Source organism: Bombus pascuorum, chromosome 9 (assembly GCF_905332965.1).
Source record: "Bombus pascuorum chromosome 9, iyBomPasc1.1, whole genome shotgun sequence".
Lineage (NCBI taxonomy): Eukaryota > Metazoa > Arthropoda > Insecta > Hymenoptera > Apidae > Bombus > Bombus pascuorum.
Genome location: NC_083496.1, coordinates 13,028,305 through 13,052,099, shown reverse-complemented (window position 1 = coordinate 13,052,099; position 23,795 = coordinate 13,028,305). Strand labels below are relative to the sequence as shown.

At 37.0% G+C, this 23,795-nt stretch overlaps 1 protein-coding gene across 2 annotated transcripts in view; it reads left to right on the top strand.

Moving 5' to 3' along the window:
* LOC132910981 (rho GTPase-activating protein 7) overlaps positions 1-23,795 on the top strand; it is a 352,390-nt gene that overhangs the window by 109,598 nt on the left and 218,997 nt on the right. The window contains exons 3-7 of one of the 2 annotated variants that reach the window (XM_060967214.1): positions 14,418-16,010; positions 16,572-16,746; positions 17,533-17,772; positions 18,688-18,927; positions 19,924-20,117. In XM_060967214.1, coding sequence (XP_060823197.1) covers positions 14,418-16,010; positions 16,572-16,746; positions 17,533-17,772; positions 18,688-18,927; positions 19,924-20,117 — 2,442 coding nt within the window. The remainder of the gene's footprint in view (positions 1-14,417; positions 16,011-16,571; positions 16,747-17,532; positions 17,773-18,687; positions 18,928-19,923; positions 20,118-23,795) is intronic. The other variant, XM_060967215.1, reaches the window with a different exon arrangement.

Sequence of the window (23,795 nt, the reverse complement as noted above, 5' to 3'; positions counted from 1 at the left end):
AGGAAATGGATACCAGGTTTGGAGAAAACAGAACGATTATTTGCTTCTGTCGTTCGGGGGTGAAATAAAAGCTTTGGAAAGATAAGCGAGTAGGCGGATATTTGGCTAAATTTATACCTGCAAATTGTCTGGTATTAATCTTACAACTTTAGAGAGCAGAAGAACGGATTTGATGTCGTATTTATTCATAAAACACTCAGTGGCCTAATCATCTGCTTTAACGTTTGAAGAAAAATTTGAAATTAATGTTCCATCCGATAACTGACGTCATTCTGAATTACTGCGAGTTGATTATTATCGTACGTCTAGTGGGTATTTTAGCTGTATTATCCGAATGATAATACATGCCTGTTTGTTAAACTATTCTTCTATATTGCTAATAATATATACAAATTCTTTTCTCCGCGTTTAAGAGGTTGTCCTTAATTCCCACGCGAACGAATCTGCGAATCATCGCAAGTTGCCAGATGAATAAAAATGGCGCGTATAACACAAGAAAGGACAGACGCATTATTTTTCCATGGTGACAAAAAGGTGTACCTTATTGGTGACCGTGGCAGCAAACAGCATAAATCTGATACAAATACGAAAGGAAATGAAGAAAGAAAGAAAGAATGGCACACACCCCAAACACTTTCTCGTCATGAAGAATCAAGAACGATGATCGCGTCATGTAAAGCTGGTCATTATACGCGGCCAGTGAAGGGTCGACCGTGCAGCTCTTTCAGCTTTCTATCGGCCATCGACGGAAATTACACGTTGTATTCCCTTGTGTTACGAGGTACGCCGGCTATAATCGCATTATGCTTCTGCTCTGCCATCAGGAAGGCCATTACATGCAACCGGGTGCGCAAAGGAGATCGGAAAGAACTGGTATACATAATCAAACAAATGCGCTCAATTGCAGAGTTTGTAACACATTCTGAAACCGATACATGGACCGGGGTTTAAGGTCGATCATTGAAAAGACTTTTACATAATACTTACAGTTGAAAGTGTACTTCACATTTTTACTCGTGGCTGTCGGTGCACGCATGAGATGATCGATCTTGAAACTGAGCACGAAATTTAACTTCCTTCTCCCTCGTTGTGCAGCTTCCGTGTAATATTGTTTACTGGATATTTCTGGATGGGAACGCGAAATGTCACGTTTTTCGGTGATTGCCTGATTCTTATATTGGCGAGGAGATGATGGTATTTTAATATTTTCTGAAAAGCTTTTGCTAAAAGGAAAATTTCGACAAACCATTCTAGATTAAAGAGCAACCACGTTATCGTAACTTATATTTGCTCTCGACATTATTTATATTATTCTATCTACCTGTGTAAGGTGTTTTATCGTTACGAAGAATCAAGACGCATCAAGATGTTTCTTCGATTTTTCGAACGCTGAGTTTTGTTCCACCGATGAGCGTTTGATGGCGTTTTATGATAATGCTGATATTCATAAAATTCACAGGCCGTCCGTTAGGTGTAATTTCTGCACGTGGTTAATTAAGAATAATCGTTATGCTTTATAACATTTGCTGTTATTTTATCATCGTTTTCAGTATACAGTGCATTTTTGTTTTATAAATCAACGCGTGACAATCGAGTTATTAAAACTGTAAGGTGTTTGTTACTTGCGAATCGACTTTTTTTGTATGACAAAGAATGCAATTATTGTTGCATGGAATTTCGAGCACCGCGGAAAAAGCTGTTCTATAGAATTCTTCACTGATAACCCTACAAGCCAATTAATGTTTTTTGATGTATCTCGAAATCAATAAAGTAGTGTACGTAAAATAAAAGTAGCAGGGAGCAAGAGAAATGTTTTCAACAAAAATTAAAAGCAATTGTTGGACTACACATACTTATGCAATGTTATATTTTTAATTTTTCTATAAATATACAAACTTCCGAAGTCCAGTATTTATTAATCAACTTAATATCACAATCATATTCGATATTAATATTAATATTTCGAGCATAAAAGTATAATTTTTTAACATTATAAATTAATGAAAACATAAATCATGTAATAAATCACGAAAGATTATTCCTTACAAGAATACTATGAAGAAAATTCTTAGACCTCATTATAGTTCCAAGAAAGTCGTAACAACAAATTTCTAATCACTTACCAATGTTACTTAATGAAACAATCTACAAAAAAACAAACTCTCATTCCTAATAATAGATATTGCATTCGATGAAAGAACATTAAAAGAGACTTGCGATGAAACCGGTCAAAGGTAAATCCTAATAGGAAACTCAAGTGAAGATCTGTCGGTGCACTTTCATCGAAGTTCCGGTTTGATATAGACGCAGATGAACGCAACCACGATCTTCATAAGGCTGTTTTATGGTCGGAATAGCAATAAAATATCATGATATGACAACTGGTGAAAATTTATCGACGAGATTCTTTTTCCTCTCTGGTACGATCTTCGTTTATCCTCGAGGCGAAAAATATCGAAAGGAAGGAAAAAATGCTGTATCATGCCAGCAGGTCACACGGATCGTGGTCTCATGCGCCTAGGGTACTCGAGAAATTGCTTCGAATTTTTATTTCGTGACGGTGGGAAATGTGCAATTTTACCATTGCTTTCAAACCATCTTTCGTTTCATGTTTCATGGATCTTGTTATATTACTTCTGCTTACGACCAACTTTTATTTAAAAAATTTAAATATTTGCCGTATAGAAGTATCGATTTCTCGTTTTAGAATTTACGACATATTTAAACTAGGTTGGTGTATACTATATGAAATGTTATTTTTTCTGCGGAAGGTGAATTTGATAGGTCAACATCATCCGTTAGATTTTTCCTGTTATCAATTATGACCCACATTAAATCAGGTGTTCCCGATATTAAGAAGATTTACAATAAAAATATCTTAGCCTTCACATTCTTGGCTGTTTGGATGCAAATTCTCGAATCATAGATCATTGGAAAGCGATTATACGTCATGCCATTCGTTAATTGCCATCGACGGAAGGCAAATCCATTGGAGACACGCAAAGTTGTTTCATGTTATGTCCATTCGACTTTTTTTGGACGTAAATAAAAAGTTCATTGAATTTTTATTCGTGTTTCACGCAGCACAAGTGCGAAAGATAAGGAAGAAAAAAGAAGAAACAAAGCAAATGATTAGAATTTTCTGGTTCTCTTTAGAATTCGTTCACTGTCGTTGCAGTTTTCGCCTTTTTATCTTCCAGTTGGCAAGCGTGACTAAACGTGGGTAGCCTGGTTCATTGGACGAACGACATAACGAAAAGGCAAAGTGAAATCCAATGGATTTTTAGCCGTACCTGAATTGCACGATTCTATAGGGTTTTTCAACGAATTCGACTCTCTGTTGTCCATCGATTTTTCGTTTTACAATTTGTGGCCCATTGTTTTCACCCTGATATTGAGAACATTGCAGAATGCAATGATAATATAGACCTTTTGCTCCTTTTTCACTTTTATTTGAAATTTCGCAAAATAGCATCGAAATACATTCGTATCGTTATAAAGATGTAAATGGAATTATATGAGACAGCAATATAAATACGTGATCCAACACATCACATTATTCTTATTTCTGATCAGAAAGTTGAAAGAGTTAAATTGAACTTCAGTTAAATCTTCCATTCAATTTCTAACGAAGCAATTCGCATTTCCAAAAGAAATTAGGAAGTTACATCAGAATTTTACTTATTCAAATCTGAACTCCTCTTAAGGGTAATGAGGAACTTTAGTAAACACCAAATATATTAACTATTTGTGTCTTGATGAGCAAACCAAACAAAAATTCGTGTATTATAAAGTTAATATCGCTGATAACATGTTTTAAAACAAAAATGTCAGTCAGTCTTCTAAATACTAAAAAAACTTGCATTCCTATTTCTTTTCCTCCTTCATAGCCCGCAAAATTTTTAGAAACTAAATCTCTAAAAACTTCATTAATTCATATCAAAAACCTACAATTTATGCTCCCTTTCGTAACTCAGAAACCAACCTACCATTGAAGAACATCACACATTTTAAAAATTCCACGCACTCCAAGAGCAAAATCAATTAACCGAAAGAATTTTCTGAACGAGTGTACAGAAAAAAAAGTACGCTTGCATAACGAGCAGAAACTGGCTTTCGTCGCGTTTCAGCCGTGATGGAACGCGAGCGGATCTCGAAGACACGATGACGCGCTTCGCTCGTGTCCCCGGAGTAAATCGCGTTCCAGTTTCATTTCAAGATTTAGAACAAGTGCAACGAACGTCTATGCTACTGAGGATTTTCTTGCGTGGCGCCCCGCATTTAACGATATAATCGACGGTGCTGGACACGAGATGTCGATCGTTCACCGAACATGGAAGATTAATGTTTCCACGCGAACGAATGAGCGTTCGACTCTTAGACGACGCGTGTTCCCGCCTGGAATGCGTCTTACGTGTCGCAACTTAAGCTCGAACGAGTTTATGTCTCGCTTATAAATTTTAGTCGCCCCTGTAGTTGGGAAACTGTTGCTTGAAACCTTGATTTGCTTTGACTAATTTCGTCCTTGTCGTTTAACATCTTTTTTATCCGCTAATTAGCGTCGGTATTCTATTGGAGCATAATTCGATGTTGTAACTTTTGTCAATCTTCTGCAGTGTATGAGTTGCTAGTTTTGAATGTGTGGAACTGATGGGAAGATCGATAGTTAGCTTAGTTCTGGATATATTGAATTAGCGAGAGAATCTGGTTGGATTCTCAAGTTTTGGGATCTCTTTTGAGAGTTTCGTTTTGATTACAACCGCCAATAACGTTTAGTATCTCCTCTGGTTAGAGTACCAATGACTATGCAAATTTTTGTTTTTATGAATACAATTAAGGAAATATAATACAAATAGCATGTCCATTTTGGATATTTTGTTGTATTATATAGCACATGTGTACATTTTTGTATATTTAAATATTTTATACAAACATCCACAGTCTAATTATAAGAATGTAATCTCATAAATTTAACTAGAATTTCATTCCATTCCAATTCGGATAACGAAAACCATGAATTTCTATGTTAGAAGATCCGTATATAAACTTTCCACGTCAGCGAAATTCCACTGTACTTTCTTCTTTCTGAATTTTTTCTAATCTTGTTAATCTTATCAAACAATACTTCCATGAAATCGGATTGACACTGTTCTTACGAAGATTTGAACTAAGAATCCATAGAAATCTCGACAAGGAGCCCATCTAGAGCACAAAATTCGTTTATCTACCAAGGTGACACGTGATTCAGATCACGTCGACAGCAAGCGTCAAGATAGAATTGATCATCAAAATTCAAAGGCTTGCTACAACGTTCCGATATTGTACGTTCGATGGGCAGGCGGCTTTCATCGTAGAGAGAAGAAAAAAGTTTCAAACGTAGCAGGTCACGGGCTGGTAGGACGAGTCTCGAAGCGATGATCGTCGCGTCCCTAGAGATCGAATGACGTCCTAGTTTTCCAGAAACGATCGTGCACAGCTTCGTCTTTCTGTATGCCCGCGAAGGGGAAACGGACATTCTTGATTGAAACGTATGGTACGTTGCCGATCGTCGAGAATCAGTCGTCATCTGTTGGTGAAAGTGTAATGAAAATATCATTTTCTTGCGCAAAAACTCGATCAAGAGGCCCCATTGGAAATGTAGTGCAGAACGACGGCTGCGGTGAAATCATTTTTCAGTGGTTGATGGAAATTTAATGGACGTTTTCTTGCACGCTGAGTAGGATTGAGCTGTCGTGCAATGTTTCTGTTAGTGGGACAAACGGAGTTAGTTGATAATTTATGCGCCTCTATAAATCCTCTAATATTCATTTACCGGAAATTAATGTTCTGTTAAATCGGTGATTATCTTTCGCATTAATTCAATTCCTTTTTACCTCGTTTTGCTGGTAGGTTTCTGTACACGAGTGTAATAAAAACACATATTTGATATCAATAGTATCATCGAAATCTCGAAGAATAATATCATCGAAAATCATACCTTTAGTCCAGTTTAACATTTCTATAGTCATACAGTGTATGGTTTTTTATGACATAGTTACAATAGACCTATTTATATCTTATTTTTACGAGAAAAAATGGAGGCAACTCTATACCTAAATAACATTACAGGTCATTTATATCAAATAATTATTAGAACTGAGAAAGAGATATAGATTTTTAGTACTCAATAGAAGCGTTTACTGCTATTGATATTAACTGCCTATATAAATATATATTTTCAACATTTTTATATCCTATCAAACTGTTAGAAATTGCCGTCTCTTCAATTAAAAAGAATATTCCGATCGTAAAACCCTCTTCTAAACGTACTAAAAATAACTTCTCACTAGATACAACCAGGAATCGATAAAAGACATGCGATTATAGGTTTCTATGCGGCAAATCGTAACAGACATACTATTGGAAGAAAGCATCATGAGCGAACCGCACATTAACGACGATATAAACGTTTCCATGCGGTTTGATAAATACGCTAACGAAGGTGCTAAATTAAGCCGTGAAAGTAAATAAATTGCGCTAATTGCCGATGTCTACAGATGTCACATTGAAAAATCCTATTTTCTCCTGTTGGAAACGGTGTTTCTATACCTTCTCTTTTTCCTTTTTCTTTTCTTTTTTTTTTTTTTTGTCTTTTCTTCATCTTTCGTGAAGCTTGCTTCGGGTACGATGACACGGCCCCTGGGAAAATTTCGCGGAAACTAATGACTCGGGAAGCGATCGGTGTCATTAGCGGCCACGCTGTCTCTCTGTTCACCAGTGGACGTTAATAAAAACTCTAATGGACTGGTCGATGTTGTATATTGGTGACTTTGATGCGGTTCTCGTATACGAACGACTCCTCACAACCGGATTCCGCTTCTTCTAACGAGCTTCTCCGGATATTTCTTTATTAATTTTTCTTTGTCGCATGCCACGACCGTGGCGAGTTAAAGGAGGCCGATTCGGCCCGACACACGGTGAAATCACCGTAGACATCGAAAGGTCACTTTGCGGTCTTGTCTTCTCGTCGTCGGACCTCTAATTATTTCGTTTGTGTGTTACTCGAATCGGCCGGTGACTGATGCATTACATCCTCCTGCAGGAAGTTTCACTGAATACTATCTTGTTATTTCTTCTTATCTATAGCTAGGAATTCGTGTAATGCCTGTTTGTTAGCATTTAGAGGCAATGGTTCGAAGTTGTGTTGATTATCGGTGTATGATTTCTCAAAAAATGTGAAACAATGAGACAGCAAGTAATAATAATTGTATATGTTACTGGACTAATAACAGGTACGAAATTAATTTAGTGTGTAACAGGTTAAAAATTTACTCTATTAAAATCTCGAGCATTATCTGAAATGTGAAAATCGTGTTGCCAACAAGCGAATAAACAGAGATATTTTTCATAGCATAAGTACATATCGTTAATTTATGACGTTGTACAAGTCGGATCATTGGCACGCATTCTCAACGCGAGCGTGTTAAATAACATTTATGTTAATGGGTATAGGTGAGCCAATATCCTTCGAGAGAGGTTAAGATATTGCCGTTTCGTAATATCGTCGACTTTGTAGGCGTCTCCTATAATAGCAGTATGCCTAGATATCTCTATTTGTGCTCAGCTAAAGGCGGAAATATACAAGCGCGGTGAAGAAAAATATCGCGCGAGTCGTGAGTACGCCAATACGCGGTGATGTACGAGCGGGACCGTGGTCGCTAATAGCGATCGGGACAATGGTGTATTTAAAATTTTATCGTTTGCCCAACGAGCACCGTTATGAATCACGTACAATCGTGATTTAATAACTGAACGCGACTCCGCTCGCCAACTATTTCATTCCCCCCTTCCAATATTCATCTTATAACTAGAGATGGGATTAAGTATGTTCGTAATAGGTTAGAATCTGACCGAAATGTCTCGAATATGTTGTGTGTATTTTGAAAGAAGGGTAAATGCAGAAGAGTGAAGAATAGGCGAAGAAGGTACAGGTTTGAAATGGAAGAAAAAAAAGAAAAAAGGGTGGCAGAGAATGCAAAGAAAGGAGGTAATAAATAAACTGTAGATGTTTATTCATTTGCATGTATGTGGAGTTTAGAAGTGTATAAATATACAGGATGCAAAATGCATATAATGTGAGAAATGCGCTCACTATACGTATTTAATATTCGCGGTCTACATTGCAACTAAGAATGGAAGAGAAGGAAGGGAGAATAGGAAAAAGTAAAAGAGAATAAGAAGGAGGGGAAGTGCATGGAGGTAGGTAAGGGAAAAAAGAAAAAAAGAAAGACACAAAGAATGACAGGAAGGAAGACAGGAAAAGAGGTACGAAAAGTTTCTTGGTTGTAAAGAGACCTTTCCTTCAGGGTTAAAATAAAAGAAAACTAACACATATTAACGTAAAACTTTTATAAGTACTCTACGTTCTGAATATACTAAATGTCTGATAATTAGTGATAGTTAATAACGAACCAACGAACTGCTTTTTGTTAGAGTTTAAAGGATAAGATTAAGTATTTAGAAAGAGGAAAACTTAATGGTTTGAAGAGAATGTTTCGAATATCGTTACAATGTTGCCTTTATGCACGTATAATTGGTTTTAATTTCGTTTGTATATTACCTCGTGTTTGCACTTTCCCCCTTTTGATAGAAGAGACTTTCCTTTTCGCTTCTCACATTTGTCGCTACAGAGAGCGGGTTGAATTTATTTTCTATTGTTCGAACAGCTGCAAAGGGGCTTCGAAGCACCCTATGGCATTTCACTTTAAAATTTATATCCTTTAATACTGCAGCTTCGAACGAAGAGGTTTTCAATCATTTTGATAGGTCCCACGGTAAATTGAAAAGTTAAAAATTATTATTCGAGTGTATAACACTGGTGCCTTATACAATCATAAAATATAATAAAATAAAAAATCGAATCTTTTATGTCTTATAACTCAACTTGTTCATTACGATACTTAAGCAGATTGCAAAGTGCATTATGTGAAATTCTATATTTACTTTCAGTTGCAATTGTTTATAGAACATTTATTATCGAACTGAACAGAATTCATCTCTCAATATTTTATAAATGTTTCCAATCGAATACTTTTATTGGTTACGCATTGGTATTGAAACTTTAAGGTAGATGGTTTGATTTCACCGTGGTTTCACTTATCCTCTGCCTAACCACAAATTCAAACGTTCAATTTGAACGTTGATTGCAAAAGACAATTAAAGGAAAGTCGGTCGTTAAAACGGCGCAATGTTTCCACTGTCTGACACGGAAGTGCTTGTGAATCGTCTTGATTGGTATTGCATTTAATCTCAACCAGATGCACGCCTACAATCGGCATCGCGATTCCATTCTAATATTCTCCATCCATAATGCGGCCGCCAGTGCATTTATCAAGCTGATATTTATGTGAAAGCTCGGCTCGCGTGCTTTTAGCGACCGTTTTCTTCCTGCTCGAGATTGCACGGATAACGAAGTGATTAGAGAAATGTCCGTGGAATTTTCTTGCGCAAGGTGGTTATTTGCTTAATTGCTATGACAATGACTGTCGTGGAAGAATAATCTTAGTCATAAGAAATCTTCATATTCTTCGTGTAGTACAGGATACTTTTATGGTTTTCATTCGAAATAAAGTTTATATTCTTTTATTATATTTAAGAATAAAAAAAACAATTTCTAGTTGTCTTATACATAGATGATATTGATACAAGAACATTATTTAAAAAATTGGTTAATGTATGTGAAGCCCCGCTACAATATCTCACGTTACATTTTTCTCTACAGTCGCCAGGCTATTTGTTATCTATGAAACATTCTAATACAATACAGGTCATTAAAAAAAGAAATCATAAAATTGCAACAAATTAAACAATTCATCTAATTACGATCAGCCTGTGAACATCTCTCATTCCGTAGCGATGAAGTCTCGGCTTTCGATCCTATCGCAATAAAACCATAGTTACTTCTCTGGCTGCGGGTTCGCATTATTATAACCAGTCTGGCGATTAATCATCGTGCACGAGCTTCCCATTGTCCTGACACGGGTGTTGCATTGTGCGCCCGAAGCCAGCAGCTGACTTACGTGGGACAACGGAATATAACTATCACTGCGTTGTCCATCGGATTCTTATCGGTGACTAATCTGTACTCCAATGTATCTATCTTTCTACCGTTTAAACGATCACACCAGACCACTAATTCTCCTTTCGATGCGTCGCTAACGCAACTGCAGCCGCTTAATTCATGCATCTGACCGCGATTGTCCATGGAAACTACAGTGAAACTTCGTTTGTGCAATTTCCATTTACGTATTTCACTGAAATTTTACAGTGGAACTTCATTTCTTTGTTAGAAAATATTCACGATAAAATTCCATTTATTTGGATTTTATCTGCTGGAATAAAATTGTTGGTAATTCTTAATTAACTCGCTATGCGTCCAGTGAAATAATGTATAAAAATAGTATAAATGCAATATTATTGAAAATGTGGTAAATTATAGTATCTAAGGTACGTATTGTTTTATCTAAGTATAAAAATGTATTAAAAAATAAATAGTTTATGAAACTAAGTATACAAATCGATGATAATAGATACAAAGTTTAGCTTAACTTAAATTTCTTCAAACTTTATAAAATTGTATAATCTACATGGAAAAAGAATTAGTAACGAAAAAAATATTAAAGGGATCTTTGGTATTTCTTTTCATACGACAGAAATCAATATTTTAAATTGAGTGGGAACTTGCAAAAATGTTAGATGATCCTTAATATTTCAATTAAACTCCTGTTGATTGAAGCTACGTATTTAGATATTGTGAATAACGAGGAAAATCAATCAAATTCTATTAGGTATATGAGCTGTTTGTTCCACGATAGGTTCAAATAAATAGGATTCTATTATAATCTGCTTGACAATATATAGTAAATAAGAGAACGAGGTATTTGAAACGATGGAAGATAAAACTGCCAAGAAATCTTATAAAATAGATCAAATCCGATTAAAATATTAATTTAATTTCCTTAATTTTTTTTCAATTCTTTAGATTTCTTTAATTTCTTTTTAATTTCTTTTTAATTAATTGATTAAATTTTATCTTCCAAGTTTCTAGCTCAATAATTCGAAAGCGATTGAGAAATAGATTTCCAAGAAATCCTTCGAATGCTACAAATTCGATTAGCTAGTGTAATAATTAGATTCCATTCAATATATGGACGACTGGATGGCAATTTTGCGATGAACAAAATTCACGTACCAGATAACACGATCGAGTCCAACGAACGAATCAAAGGTAGGCACTTATATAGTCCGCTTCTGAGATCTCTCGATGTTAAAGTACCGTCCATCCTCGCAGCAGGGATTGCAATCGATATCATCGTACGATAGCGCCATTGAATTGGCCGTGTGTTGATCGTAAGCTCGTATAAATTGAATTTACAGTTACTTAAAGATAATTCGAAGTCCAATTCCGACGTGTAAGAGAATGTAATTAAAATCGAGACGCGCCTTCGTAACGGAATAAATACAAATGAAAAGGCTCCTTTGTGCAGGTGGAAAAAGAATTCACGGTGAAAGATGCGATACGAAGACGATCGAACGAGGAGAGGCAATTTTTCAGTTTCATCTCGAGTTCGATGGGTCCGCGTTGCCGGCGCATTAAAAGGATCTCTTTAGAAGGAACGCGTGCACGAATATTATTCGCTCGTTTGATTAATGATAGACGCGCGTATCAGCACCTCGGTATCTCAGCCGCGAGATCACAATTCGACCTAGCTGCAAGTAGGTTTAATCAAGCTTTTCATTACGCGCGCCATAGCGAGCAGAATGCGTAGTTGATAGATCGCCGGTACGTCGAAGGTGATGCGATCTTTTGATTCGCTTATATTGACTATAAAACGTGAGTCAGTCGAATTGCCCTCGAATAGTGTAAATTCAAATTAATCTTTTTTGTATTAACCAGTTTGTGAAAACCTACGCAGAGCAAATTTTATTAGCGTAATGAGTAGATTCTAGATATTAATGCAAATTCCGGTTTTTATGAACCGGTTTTTATATAGAAACAGGACTTAAATAGACATTCGCTCTACTCCTTACTCTAGCCTTTGCTTCGACGCTATCCACTATAAAACATGGATCTATGTACGTATGACTATATCACTGAAGGGGTTAAACAAACAGAGCATGGAATACGTTTCTCTAAAGAAATATATAACGATGCTTGACATGATGCAAAATGAAAATATTACTGTAGTAAAGAGAGAAATGACTATTGGTCGACGAACAAGCAAGCATTCGGTGGGAAAAAGAACGTGTGAGATCGATGCGGCTCATTGGCCACTTGTAAGTTTTAAAATTGCATATGGATCCTATTACAAGTATGCAGTTAATGATTGATGAGCTTGGAACAAAGAAAAATTTTTCTTGTTTTTATTTCATTTCGTTGCTAGAGATACTAGCTTCTCTAGTGTTTCACTTTAACGGTTCGAAAGTTTTTGATGGATGGAAGCTTAGCCTCGTTCGCACTAGGTGAAAATTAACAGTTTTGACAAACTGTCAAAACCTGGAGAGAAAGTTGTATCGAAATGTTTAATTGTAGGAGAATAGATCGTGTCCTACATTTTGAACATTTTGTAATTTTTTTATGCCGAAACAGGTCATTTTATAGATTATGTATTTATATACATAAAATACATATTATATATATAAAAATGTAATTTATACATTTACTTATGCAAAAATGTGTAAAATATCAGAAGTAAAGTACAGTTTACGGTATGGTATTGCCAACATATAAAAAGTAAGACACGAAGAAATTAATTCAGATTTCATTTCTTCACGACTATTAAAAAAATATGAATTTGCACAAATAGTCGCACTCTATTATCTTACCAGTACAAATAAAAAACACTCCACGAAAATAAGTTTATTTTTTAAACCATGAAAGAGAAAGCGACTTAAAAATCGAAATATCGGAAGTAAACGCAAAGCAGTAAGATCCATCAGAGTCCATAACTCGTGGCGATGCAATAAATATCGTTTTCAGAACGTTCAGCGACGTTGTATTAAAATCAGCAACACCAGTTACACGTGAATTTCATGTTTCCACGTTAGCGGCGCGATACGTAAGGTCCTCGTTACAGCGTTAGCCGCCAGCTAGACACTATATCATCATTAACCGGGCAAGTTCTCCACCATGCCGCGTTATTATCTCTTACATAACCTTTTTAACTATTCGAAATCACTTCCATTACGGCTGGTACGGTGTCATGAAACCGAGGCAACTCCGATCAGTAAACGCGTCCATAAGATTAGCAGGCGTCGAACGAGTAGAAAAGTCGAACAAGTGTCGTACAAACTGAACAGGTTTCTAAACCGGTGATCGAGGTTAATTGACCCTTGTCTACGGCGAAGATCAGCTCATAAATTAGAAGCATCACTTTCTATGGCCAGCCGTAAGCCAACGTCGGTTGAGAATAATGGGAAAAGAATAACATTCGTTCATTCGATTTTTCGTTCTACGACGTATATTAGGATCATCGAGACTCGTGTCGTTACTGTCAGCAACATAACTACTTCATTATAAACCATTTTATACGCGTGTCGAACCGATTTCAACACTAGCTATTTCAAACGAATTAGTTCCATTTCTCGCGTTAAGATTTATCAGCGATGGTAGCCGATGAGATACCGACGCGTTGCAACTGGAAGTTTTCTTTGCTTTCAAGGATTAGAAATATGTACATTGCACAGAGTAGGAAACTGTATCTAGGTATATAGGCTGTTATTATCTCCTCGACGTTCAGCCTGCAATCTGTATTCGATTGTGATTTCGTTAGCTGACATTTCAGTTCGACGTTCTATGTGAAGCGCTGTTATTAAGTTGCAAGACGCACCGTTTCTCCGGATATTAATATTGATCTCTGACGGTTGCTGTAACATAATCGAGAGAAATGAGGCTCGAAGGAATCGTAATGCCAATGTCGATCCCATCAACTCTTGCTACGGCTATGTATATGCTGTACACAGTTTCCTTTCATTTAAATGTCGTTGTTTCTTCGCTGTTTTCGTGTCTGGCGATGATAAGTTCATTCTATTCGTTACCTTCTCTGACTGTATTCTTGTCTAGCGAAGAGGTATAGCAACAGAGATATAACAGTATTTAAAAATTAATAGAAAATGGTTTTTGGATAGTAATTGAAAAGTTCTTCAAAAAGTTATTCAAATCGCTTCAGCCATGCTGATTTATTCTAAAACAGATTGTTTGTAAAATTGTGTCTAATAAAAATTATAATGTTTCTAACAAATTCATCGATCTTAATTTCACCAATCTCATACTGCCAATCATCCATAAATATTTGAAAACAAACCTCCAAGATTTTCTCCCACCAAACATCTGTTGCCCTTAACGTATCATTAACGTATCTCTACTTTCTGTTCAACAGGAAGAGATTGGTGAAATCATCGAGTCAGCGCCGTCGACTCCCCTGATCATTACAGACGAGCCAAAGTATCCCCCACAGACGGCGCCGGTGCAGACAACGTGCTACGCGACGACCGACCTGTGCAACGTGAAATCGCTTCCCGCAAAAAGCTTCGCGTTCAGACGACAGAACTCCGCCGGTAGGACCTGGAACGCCGTCGAGGACATCGGCGAATGGTCGAAGTTCAACACGATCATCGCGAACGAAATCAACGAGCTGACGAAAGAGCTGGAGCGGAAAAGGAACAAGGAAGAGTTGAGGATCGTGCAGTACAAGGAGCTGTTGAACGAGTTCGGCATATCGGACAGCGAGAGTTCCGTTGGAAGCTCGTGCGAGGCGAGCACCGATCGATCATCGTCCCGGCCGAACAAGGAGAACCGTGATCGACGAAATGGAAAGTTGTTCAGCGACGAGACAGCCTATCGCTTCCTGTTGAGCTCGGACTACGACGAGCCACGGGATCGGATCGTTTCCGCGGAGAACGATCGAAGAAAGAGCGGAAGCTTACCCGAAGATCTGCAACGCATCATCGTTGCACATAGATACCAACGAGGATACCATAGGGATGTCTTGAACACCGACTACGACCAGCCAAATAATTCATCATTTATGAGCTTCATGGAGGATCACGGGCAGATCGATCGAAATACTTCTAGTCTATCGTCGAAACTGGATCGCGGACGTGAGGTGGAGGAAGAGGAGGAAGATGATTCGCGCGCCAAGTACCTTGGAAACAGTTACGACCAACCAAAGAAACATGTAGAGATAAGTTCGAAGACCAATGAAGAAGTCAATGAAAAGAAAACAGTTGGACCTTCGCAGATCGGCTCGTACAATTTGCTCGGTATCGACATGGATAAAGACGAGTCGAGCGCGAAATTGCCACCGAGACAACGGTTGGACGCCCACAGGAAGACTAGCCTGCCGATGAATTTGGCGAACCAGAAACGGAGGAGAGTGCCGAGATTGGCTAGAATTCGGCGCAACGACGAGCAAAATGGGATGGATCCCGACTATGACCTGGACGAGGATAAAATACATTCGCCTGGGCCAAGGTCGTTGGACGGTAACGGACCTAAATCGGCACCAGTCACGCCAACGGAGGAGAAAAAGTCCCCATTTTCGAAGTTTCTGTGGAAGAAACACGCGCCTGTTTTTCACGAGAACACAGAGGATGTCGTTCTCGTCAGAGTCTCCTCGTTACCTGATCAAGATTTTCTTCATATGGAGAACGACACGTTGCAGGGGAAGAATGGCCGAATCAATTCCAAAGGCCTTTCGAAGAAAAGAGCCGTTTCGCCGTTGACTTTACGTTCAGATGTATCAGCGAAAAGATTGTCGGAATCTGATAAGGATGTGAGACAAGTTAGTCCTGTAGATTTGAAAAAATTCTCGCTTTCGAGATCGAGAGGCAACGACGTAGGTGTTAGCTGTGATCTTCCGAAAGATGACCACGCTGGTTCAATAGGAAGCGTTGATAGTGGAAAGTTTGATCGAGTGGAGAATGTGGACGTGAAGAAAATACTGGACGAACAGAATTCTAGATCTGGTTCGGTGAGCATTTATGAATTTTCTTTTCCATTTTTTTTTTTTTTTTTTTTTTTTTTTTTTTTTTTTTTTTTTTTTTTTTTTTTTTGAAGATCCGTTTCTAATATCATGAGCTATAGTATGCGTCACATTTACTTTCCTTTTTATTCGTAGAACTACGATATGTCAATGGAACTATCAACCTATCGGAATGATGTTTCGGAATTTTTATTTTTAAGATTATCGTTAATATTAAAATAATATTTAAGATTGATATTATATACTTCTAATTATTTCATATACTTCAGTATAACATATATTATAGTTTAATAGATCTGATGTTGGTTTTCACAAGAAAATTTTTGTATATTGTTTTGGACGTAGTTAATTTTCAATAATTTTACCAGCAATGCTTGAAATATTAATAAATATAGACACGGGAAAGTGAAATTTTGAAAAATAAATGTTCAATGAGTCGGAATCAGATTTATTTGTTCGATGAGCACCGGTTGCAGAAAGTCGACGGTAGAACATTACAGGTAACAAGATCAAATCTGTGCTTCGAGTAACGAAGTGAAACACTTTCAGCTACCGATTTCTCTTCAATCCCTGTTATCGAAGATCCGAAATGGCTCTGGTTCATGCTGCCCGAACAGCCCACCGATGGATTCGCTTACTTGTGCCGACATGGCGACGCAAACTTCGCCAGCTATTTCGAGAAGTTCCAGCTTCACATGGGTCAGTGATTGTGACTCTCCACGAGGTAACTCTCACGTTTATTCGAGCGTTCTTCCTGCTCCATCAAGTCGTTATTTGAACTTCTACTTCTGTCCGTATTTCACGACTAATAGCCAGTGCCAATAAAACACGATAACCTACGGAAGAAGTGAATTTATGGCATGTTCTTTTCTTATTTATTTATGGTTACTTTCAATATTTCATTAACTAATGTTATATACGTATATTATTGGTAGCTATAAGAGCGATGTAACTCAAGAAAGTGTAGTTTTCAGGAAATGGATTTCAAATAGAAAGTATGAACTAGAAGAACATTGTTAATTATCATGCTTTATCATTTAGGAACGAGAAGATTTCTTTTCCTTTATAAATTATCTATTAGTCTTTCAATTCTTGGTTTTGAAGATCTCTAATAAAATATTGTTTATTTTTAGTTCAGTAATTGAAATTAAATTAAAAATGAGTAAAGATAAATCACACATGTAAATACGATATAACTTATTTTTGACAAAATGAGCTGCAAGAAAATATAAGCTCTAAATAAAGCTTGAAATGGTATACAAACCTATTGATTTACAATAGATGTCAAATTCATCATAATTGTCCGTAATTACAACAATTGATTTCATAAACCTAGTAGAAACAAAAGTTAATCATGTTATTAGCCAGTTTTCATAGTGTTAACCTGTTAATCAGTTTTCATTCTCAACTACCAATCGTGCGTTCATTTTAATAGCAAAAATGTAAACATTGAGAAATGGATATTCGCACGATGGATTTATTATTCTGGTCTATAAATGAATGTTCGCAGCTGAATCGCAAATGGATTCGCAATCGTTGCAAGACGAGAGCACGTTAGACCCTGGCTCGCCGCAAGACACCGTGGACGACGACAATAGATCGTCGTCGTCGTCGCAAGATCTTCTGCAGAGCATGGACGAGATTTCCTCCGGAAGCCTGTCGCCGGATACGACCGACAGAGCATCTCCGCTCGAGAGTGGCATCGGCACCGCCAGTCCTCCTAGAAGCACCGATCGACGGATAGTTAAGCGTAAGTCGATTATTGTTTCTCCAAATGAAATTACGTATTGCGTGCACTTCCCTCGAAAACGTCGTTCTTAGCTATTTAACCGTGCAATTTGAAATGTTTTATGGTTATTGTGTGTTTCGTCAAAATTTGCATGAATTAATGCAATTAGTAGATTATGAACGTTTATACATTTATGAGAAATTGTAAAATGTGAAGAAGTAAAGAATATATACAGTATACGGAAATATATAAAATATCAAAGGTATAATAATCACTATAATTTTTCGTGAATAAAATCTCTGCTTACGTTGGACTTTTTTAGTTCTGTTCATAAAAACTTGAATTTGCATAAACATTCGCTATCTCATAATTCTAAAATATTGAGATAATAATAATTCGTAGCATTAAAAGCCTTGATACTGGGTTATATGGAATGTTATAATATAGTAAAGAAAGAATCAGTAGGAGGTTTTACATTAAGATTGGTTTTAACCCCAAATTATGTACATATAATATAGCCCAAGGGATTATTAACGTGTTAATAAACTTACTTTGGTAAAACGGGACAAAATCATACTCATCATAATGAAAGCTTATCTTCTTCCTTCATATCAACATTTCTTTTCAAATTTCAATCCTTCCAAATATCCGAATCACAAATTAAGTTATCTTCAGATCATCAACATATCTTTCTATTCCAAAGCAAACTGACACTTCATATATAACAACTTAATATTTCATTTAAAATTCCAATGTGTTGTATGTTTTCCTACATTCACCTATGTCCATAAAAAGTTTCTACAAGTGTTTAAATACTTTGGTGGGCCACTATACATTAACTTATCCTCGGATAAACATATCTTCTATACTAATCCAAACACGTCCGAACACTCAACGCTTCATTGCATCATCAAAGAGTCATCTTCTCGGTCACAGCCCCGTCCTCCAGCAAGTGTCACCGCAAAGAGACCTGGGAGAGGATCCGGCGACGGCCATCGAAGTTGAACTCGAGGAACGACAAACATTCGCAGGATGTGTGGATCAAACGCGAGAGCGTACACACGCAGACGAAGGAAATCGACGACCAATATTCGCAGGACGCAGTAGACAGCAGCAGCGGGCTCGACGACACCCTGCCGAGGATCAAACCGCCTCGGCCGACCAATTTGCCTCTGTGTGAGTTTCATTAACGTGCTATGACGCGTGGACGGCGCTAATCGCGCCTCTAAACACGTCGTGCATTCAACGGACATGCAAATTGCACGGTTCCAATGCCGCTCGTTTTCGAGGGGACAATATTCTGCAAAGTCAAACACCGCTTTTGTCCTGTCCGTTTGCGAAGCAATTAACCGAGCCGCAACGTTTAATCGAGGGAAAAATTCCCCGTCGAGCTGGGAAAAGGTTTCGATGGTAATCGACGTTCCCCTCCAGCGAATGCAAATAGAAAGAATCTGCGACTGTGGGTATTGCGTGAGATGTAATGAAGGAATCATAAGGGTGGGGAATCGGTTGTGTATACATATTGGTTAAGTAGGAAGGTTCTTTAATAAATTTGTAGAAATGCTGTGTAATTATTCTATTATGTATTTCTGATTTTTATTGAAATGGCAATGAGTTTCTTGACTCGAATCGTTGACTATAAGGATTGTTATAAAATAAAAATTTATGTAATGTTTATATATGTACAGTGAAAGCTAATTAAGAATCAAAAAGAATATAAATAATAGAACTGATTATGAATAATAAAATATGTAGAAAATGCAGAGAAGAGAAGATATGTAGATTTCTATGAAGATAGAAAAAGGAAATAAAGAGACGTGTTACTATAATAACTAGTATACATATGTATAATACTTTCAGGAGGAATGATCAAGTACTTTTTTTTAAATTTACATATATCAGAAATGAACGTTCATAGCGAAACTTCATCAGTCTAAATATCAATGCACCACCAATGTATTAAAAATTCGCCTTGTTATTCATATTTCATAGCACTTCAAGATCGTCTCATATTCTTGTAAGAACTAAAGCTTATTAAATGTTTTATGATCAGCTTGATAAGTCCTTCTTCTGATTCTTTAAAGCGAATGATGGGTTTCACAGTAACGACGTTTCGAGTGTTCTGTGACAATTTTCATGAGTGAATAATTTATTTAATATTTTATTTAACAGGTCTGTCCACTACAGCGAGTAGTTCGCTAAGCTCTGGGGAATTATTGGAAACACCTCCCAGAGCCCCGTCCTCCCCTTCCGCGGCGAGTCTTCAACTAAAACCGGAACCCCTAAGTGTGGAGATGGGCGGAAAGAGTAGCAGCGCACCCCTGTTGGAGAACAACGATGTGGAAAAGACGAACGGGAAGGTGCCGGTAGGTTCATAAATCATGTAGAGTATATATATCACATTATGATATATACCTAACTTTATCCCTCTTTCACCTAATTCTATCACCTCAAATTTGAATTTTTTTCATAAAAAATCTATCGAAGGAGATCATTTTAATCAAAATTTTACGTAATTAGGGGAACAATTTCTCTTTTTCTATGAATAGAAAAAGTTTTGTAATTGAAAATCTATATTCGGGAAGTACATTCTCGTATTGATTGATTAATTTTAAAAGTATTTATAGATAGCTTTTTCGGATATTTAACAAGATTATACTATGTTTGAATAAACTTTGGTCCTAAAAACTTAGAGAAGAGAAACAGAAAGAGATTTATATCTCCGAAGCAATACCACGATACTAAAATCAAAATATCTTAAACAAGATATCTATAAAACATCGGAATAATATAAATCACCATAATCAACCTTCTTCTTTTCACCACAGAACCAGTCGTATCTCGCGTAAAATTCAAACATGAAGCCCCATTGAAACGGAAAAGATACGTAGTTTGTTCAAATGACACACGTTCCTCGTAGCCAATCGAACCGGCGCGCGATCGATCAACGCGAACATATCGATGATAAATAACAGCGTTCGGTCGGATAAACTGACAACTGTCCGTGCGAGACAGCAGCGTGTCCTGCTCGAGATATTCGTTTAAATATCGATAACAAGTTCGAACCACGAGTCCGTGAGTAGGAGAAGTAAAGTTCGGGGTTTTAACCGGGAAGAGTATCGTCCTAGCTTCAATAGGAAACATTAATCACGTGGCAGTAAAGCGTGTATGGCATTTGGCATCGAGATTACCAAGCTGAGATAGGTTGCTCGGACTGTTACTCCGTTCGGTGATCCGCGCTTATGGGTCACCATTAGTCTCTGCCCACGTGAAACGTGTACGTTGCGTGGCATTGACCATCGCGAACACGGTATTTGTATTTTACTCGCGGTTGTAGAACCGCGTGTGTAGCCCGTGTGGGCTGACGGAGGCCATCGTGAGATTGACACTTTGTTGGCACGATGAACCTTAATTTCCCTTTCATGACAGGTATCTCCACCTGCTACGAGACGAGGTGAGTCGAATATCTTGCAAATTAACCGATTCACCCTTGAATTGAATTAGCAAGGAAACTCGTGATCTTGTATCCATTCTCTCTTTACTTCTTTCGTTCTTTGCCTGGCCTATTTTGCTTTTATATGGATACACATTGTATAACTTTGTTGTATTAGGTTCGATAAGAAAAATACAGGAAATTTGCACTTGAGATGTATTGCAACCTGTCGGTTATTCGATGGGAATAAAGGTTGTAAAATGTCATTGTTTTTTTATTCTGCAAACGCCTTTCATATTTTTCTGGGAATAGCTGTTAGAATCGAGTTTTAAAGTTGTTAAAACAGGAATATACCAGAATATATTCAATGCAATAATTTTTAATAAAACGAAATATACGTGACGTTAGGCAAAAGAAAGGTTACTTTTTTAACTAAGGGAAATATAGCCAAGGGGATCAATGAGCAATGAAGTACAATTGATCCTAAGTGTAAAAAGAGTCTGTAGAAACTGCAACCGACTAATTAACTGTGAAAATGGTCGACGGAGAGTTTAAAATTAGAGAGCAGCTCCGGCAGCTATCGATCCCACTATTTTTGCTGCACGTTCTTCCTGTTTTCGAATGGAAATTGCATTCGTTTGTTTAAGAGATATGCATGTTTCAAATTCTACACGTTCCGGTCATTTCATTCGCAATTTTAGTGAGAAATCAATGATACAATTCATACAAAATGTCAGTTATCTTTGAAATATTGTTCGCTCAAAGATAATATTATGCAAGATCTTGTAACTATCAGGGCTTATAAAAGTTCCAAAAATAATCAAAAGCTGTGTAAAATAAATAATTATAAAATAATTCCAATAAATTACGACGAATTAATAAATTACAAAGATAGAAATGAAGTACGCTGTCGCAATTTACAAAAATGTCAAATATCCAATAAATATAACAAAAGATAACGAAGAGGATAAAAGATAATTCTATTGGCATGATTAAAGATCGACCGATAATTTGGATATAAATTTTCCGTGGATCAAACGTGAAAATAAAGAACCACTATACTATCATCGATTCATCTATAATCGACGACTTATCCGAAAGATACATCGATGATCCGCGAAGTAGGTGGAGATACCCGCCGTGAGGAGAATTAAGCTCATTGGGCTTACAAAATATCAATTGTACAATCATCGTAGATACCTATTATCGTATGTACGTTATAGTATTAAAGAAAATTCGATCAATTATCGAGATATCGAATACCAGCAGCCCTGCTGCGAAACGAAATTTAAGATCTCTACATAGATCTCCCTAAGATCCCCCTGTTGGAAAAATTTTAATTTTACAACAAGCATTGATAGCATCAGTAGTCCTCGATAATCTTTCCATCTGTAATGCTAATCTTGTTCGATGACTTCCTGTTTTAATGCCCGTGGAGAACGTGCAGTTTCGAACTTATAATTGTAATTTGCTTGACTTCCAGATTGAGAGCTACTTCATAGATTTTCTCGAATTGAAGGTCTTTCGGTAACTTTTCAAATAAGAAGAATCTATACGATGATCGTTATAGAGATAGATAGTTTGATGTTCTCCGACATATTTCTAAATATCGGCAAAATGTGCTCATCTCTGGTTTTACGAGGTTGAATATTAACGACGAAAAAGATTTAGTGGAAATATGCAAAATTTATGCTATATTTCCCAAGATAAAGTTAATATGAATAGCTCTTAATTATTTCGTAATAACGTAATATCTTTTTCTCATAAAAGACATTTGAAATCCATCATATCGAACAAAAATTGTACGTCGTTGCTCTATGAAATATTCTTCGTCATGTGAAAGAAAAAGAGTGATTCAAACGTTCCTGCATGTCCTAAGGGATGCAATAAATTCTCGTTCGTTGACGCTGTATGAGCAAATAGCGTGAGGTAGCTCTATATTTATCCGGTGGACCCTCTCTTTGATATCATCGGTCCCGTGTGGTTGCATCGCGATCGCGCAATAGTTTGTCGTGAAATCGTTTCACACCACAACAAGTCACATGCTTTGGGTTCGACTTCTTCTTTGAATATTTTCGCGTGCAACCGTGTATTGAATAATAGACGGACGTAATTTATGGAAACTTCAGCGCGACCCGGTTGGTAGCGCTTTTAACCTCGTGGTGGATGTCCGGTGTACGTAAATTGTCCAAGGTCAGCCTCGATGCTTTGATGCTAAAAACGACCCTTCGCATCGATGCACAACCACAGCAGCCGATATTCTGTGTTTACCTCGGCCATTTTTTACTCCCCCCCCCCCCACTGCACGACAGAAAATAACATTCGAATTTTTAGCACAGAACGTGGAAGTTTCGTTTCCCACGAATGGTCCTGTTGATATTTTCCATATGTTTGAACAAGTAACATTTGTTTCTGCTCGATGCTGTATGTTCGAGAAAATAGTACTCCTATTTGTTTCCATTGTAATAGAATTTGGTGAGCATTTGTCAAAAATCTATCTTCTAGAAGAAGGATAGAAAATGTTATTTTGTATTATTTACTGTATTTTTATCTGCTTGAGAAAATATGAAAACAATATTTCTCACAATTCGTTAAAATTTATGAGTTTAGA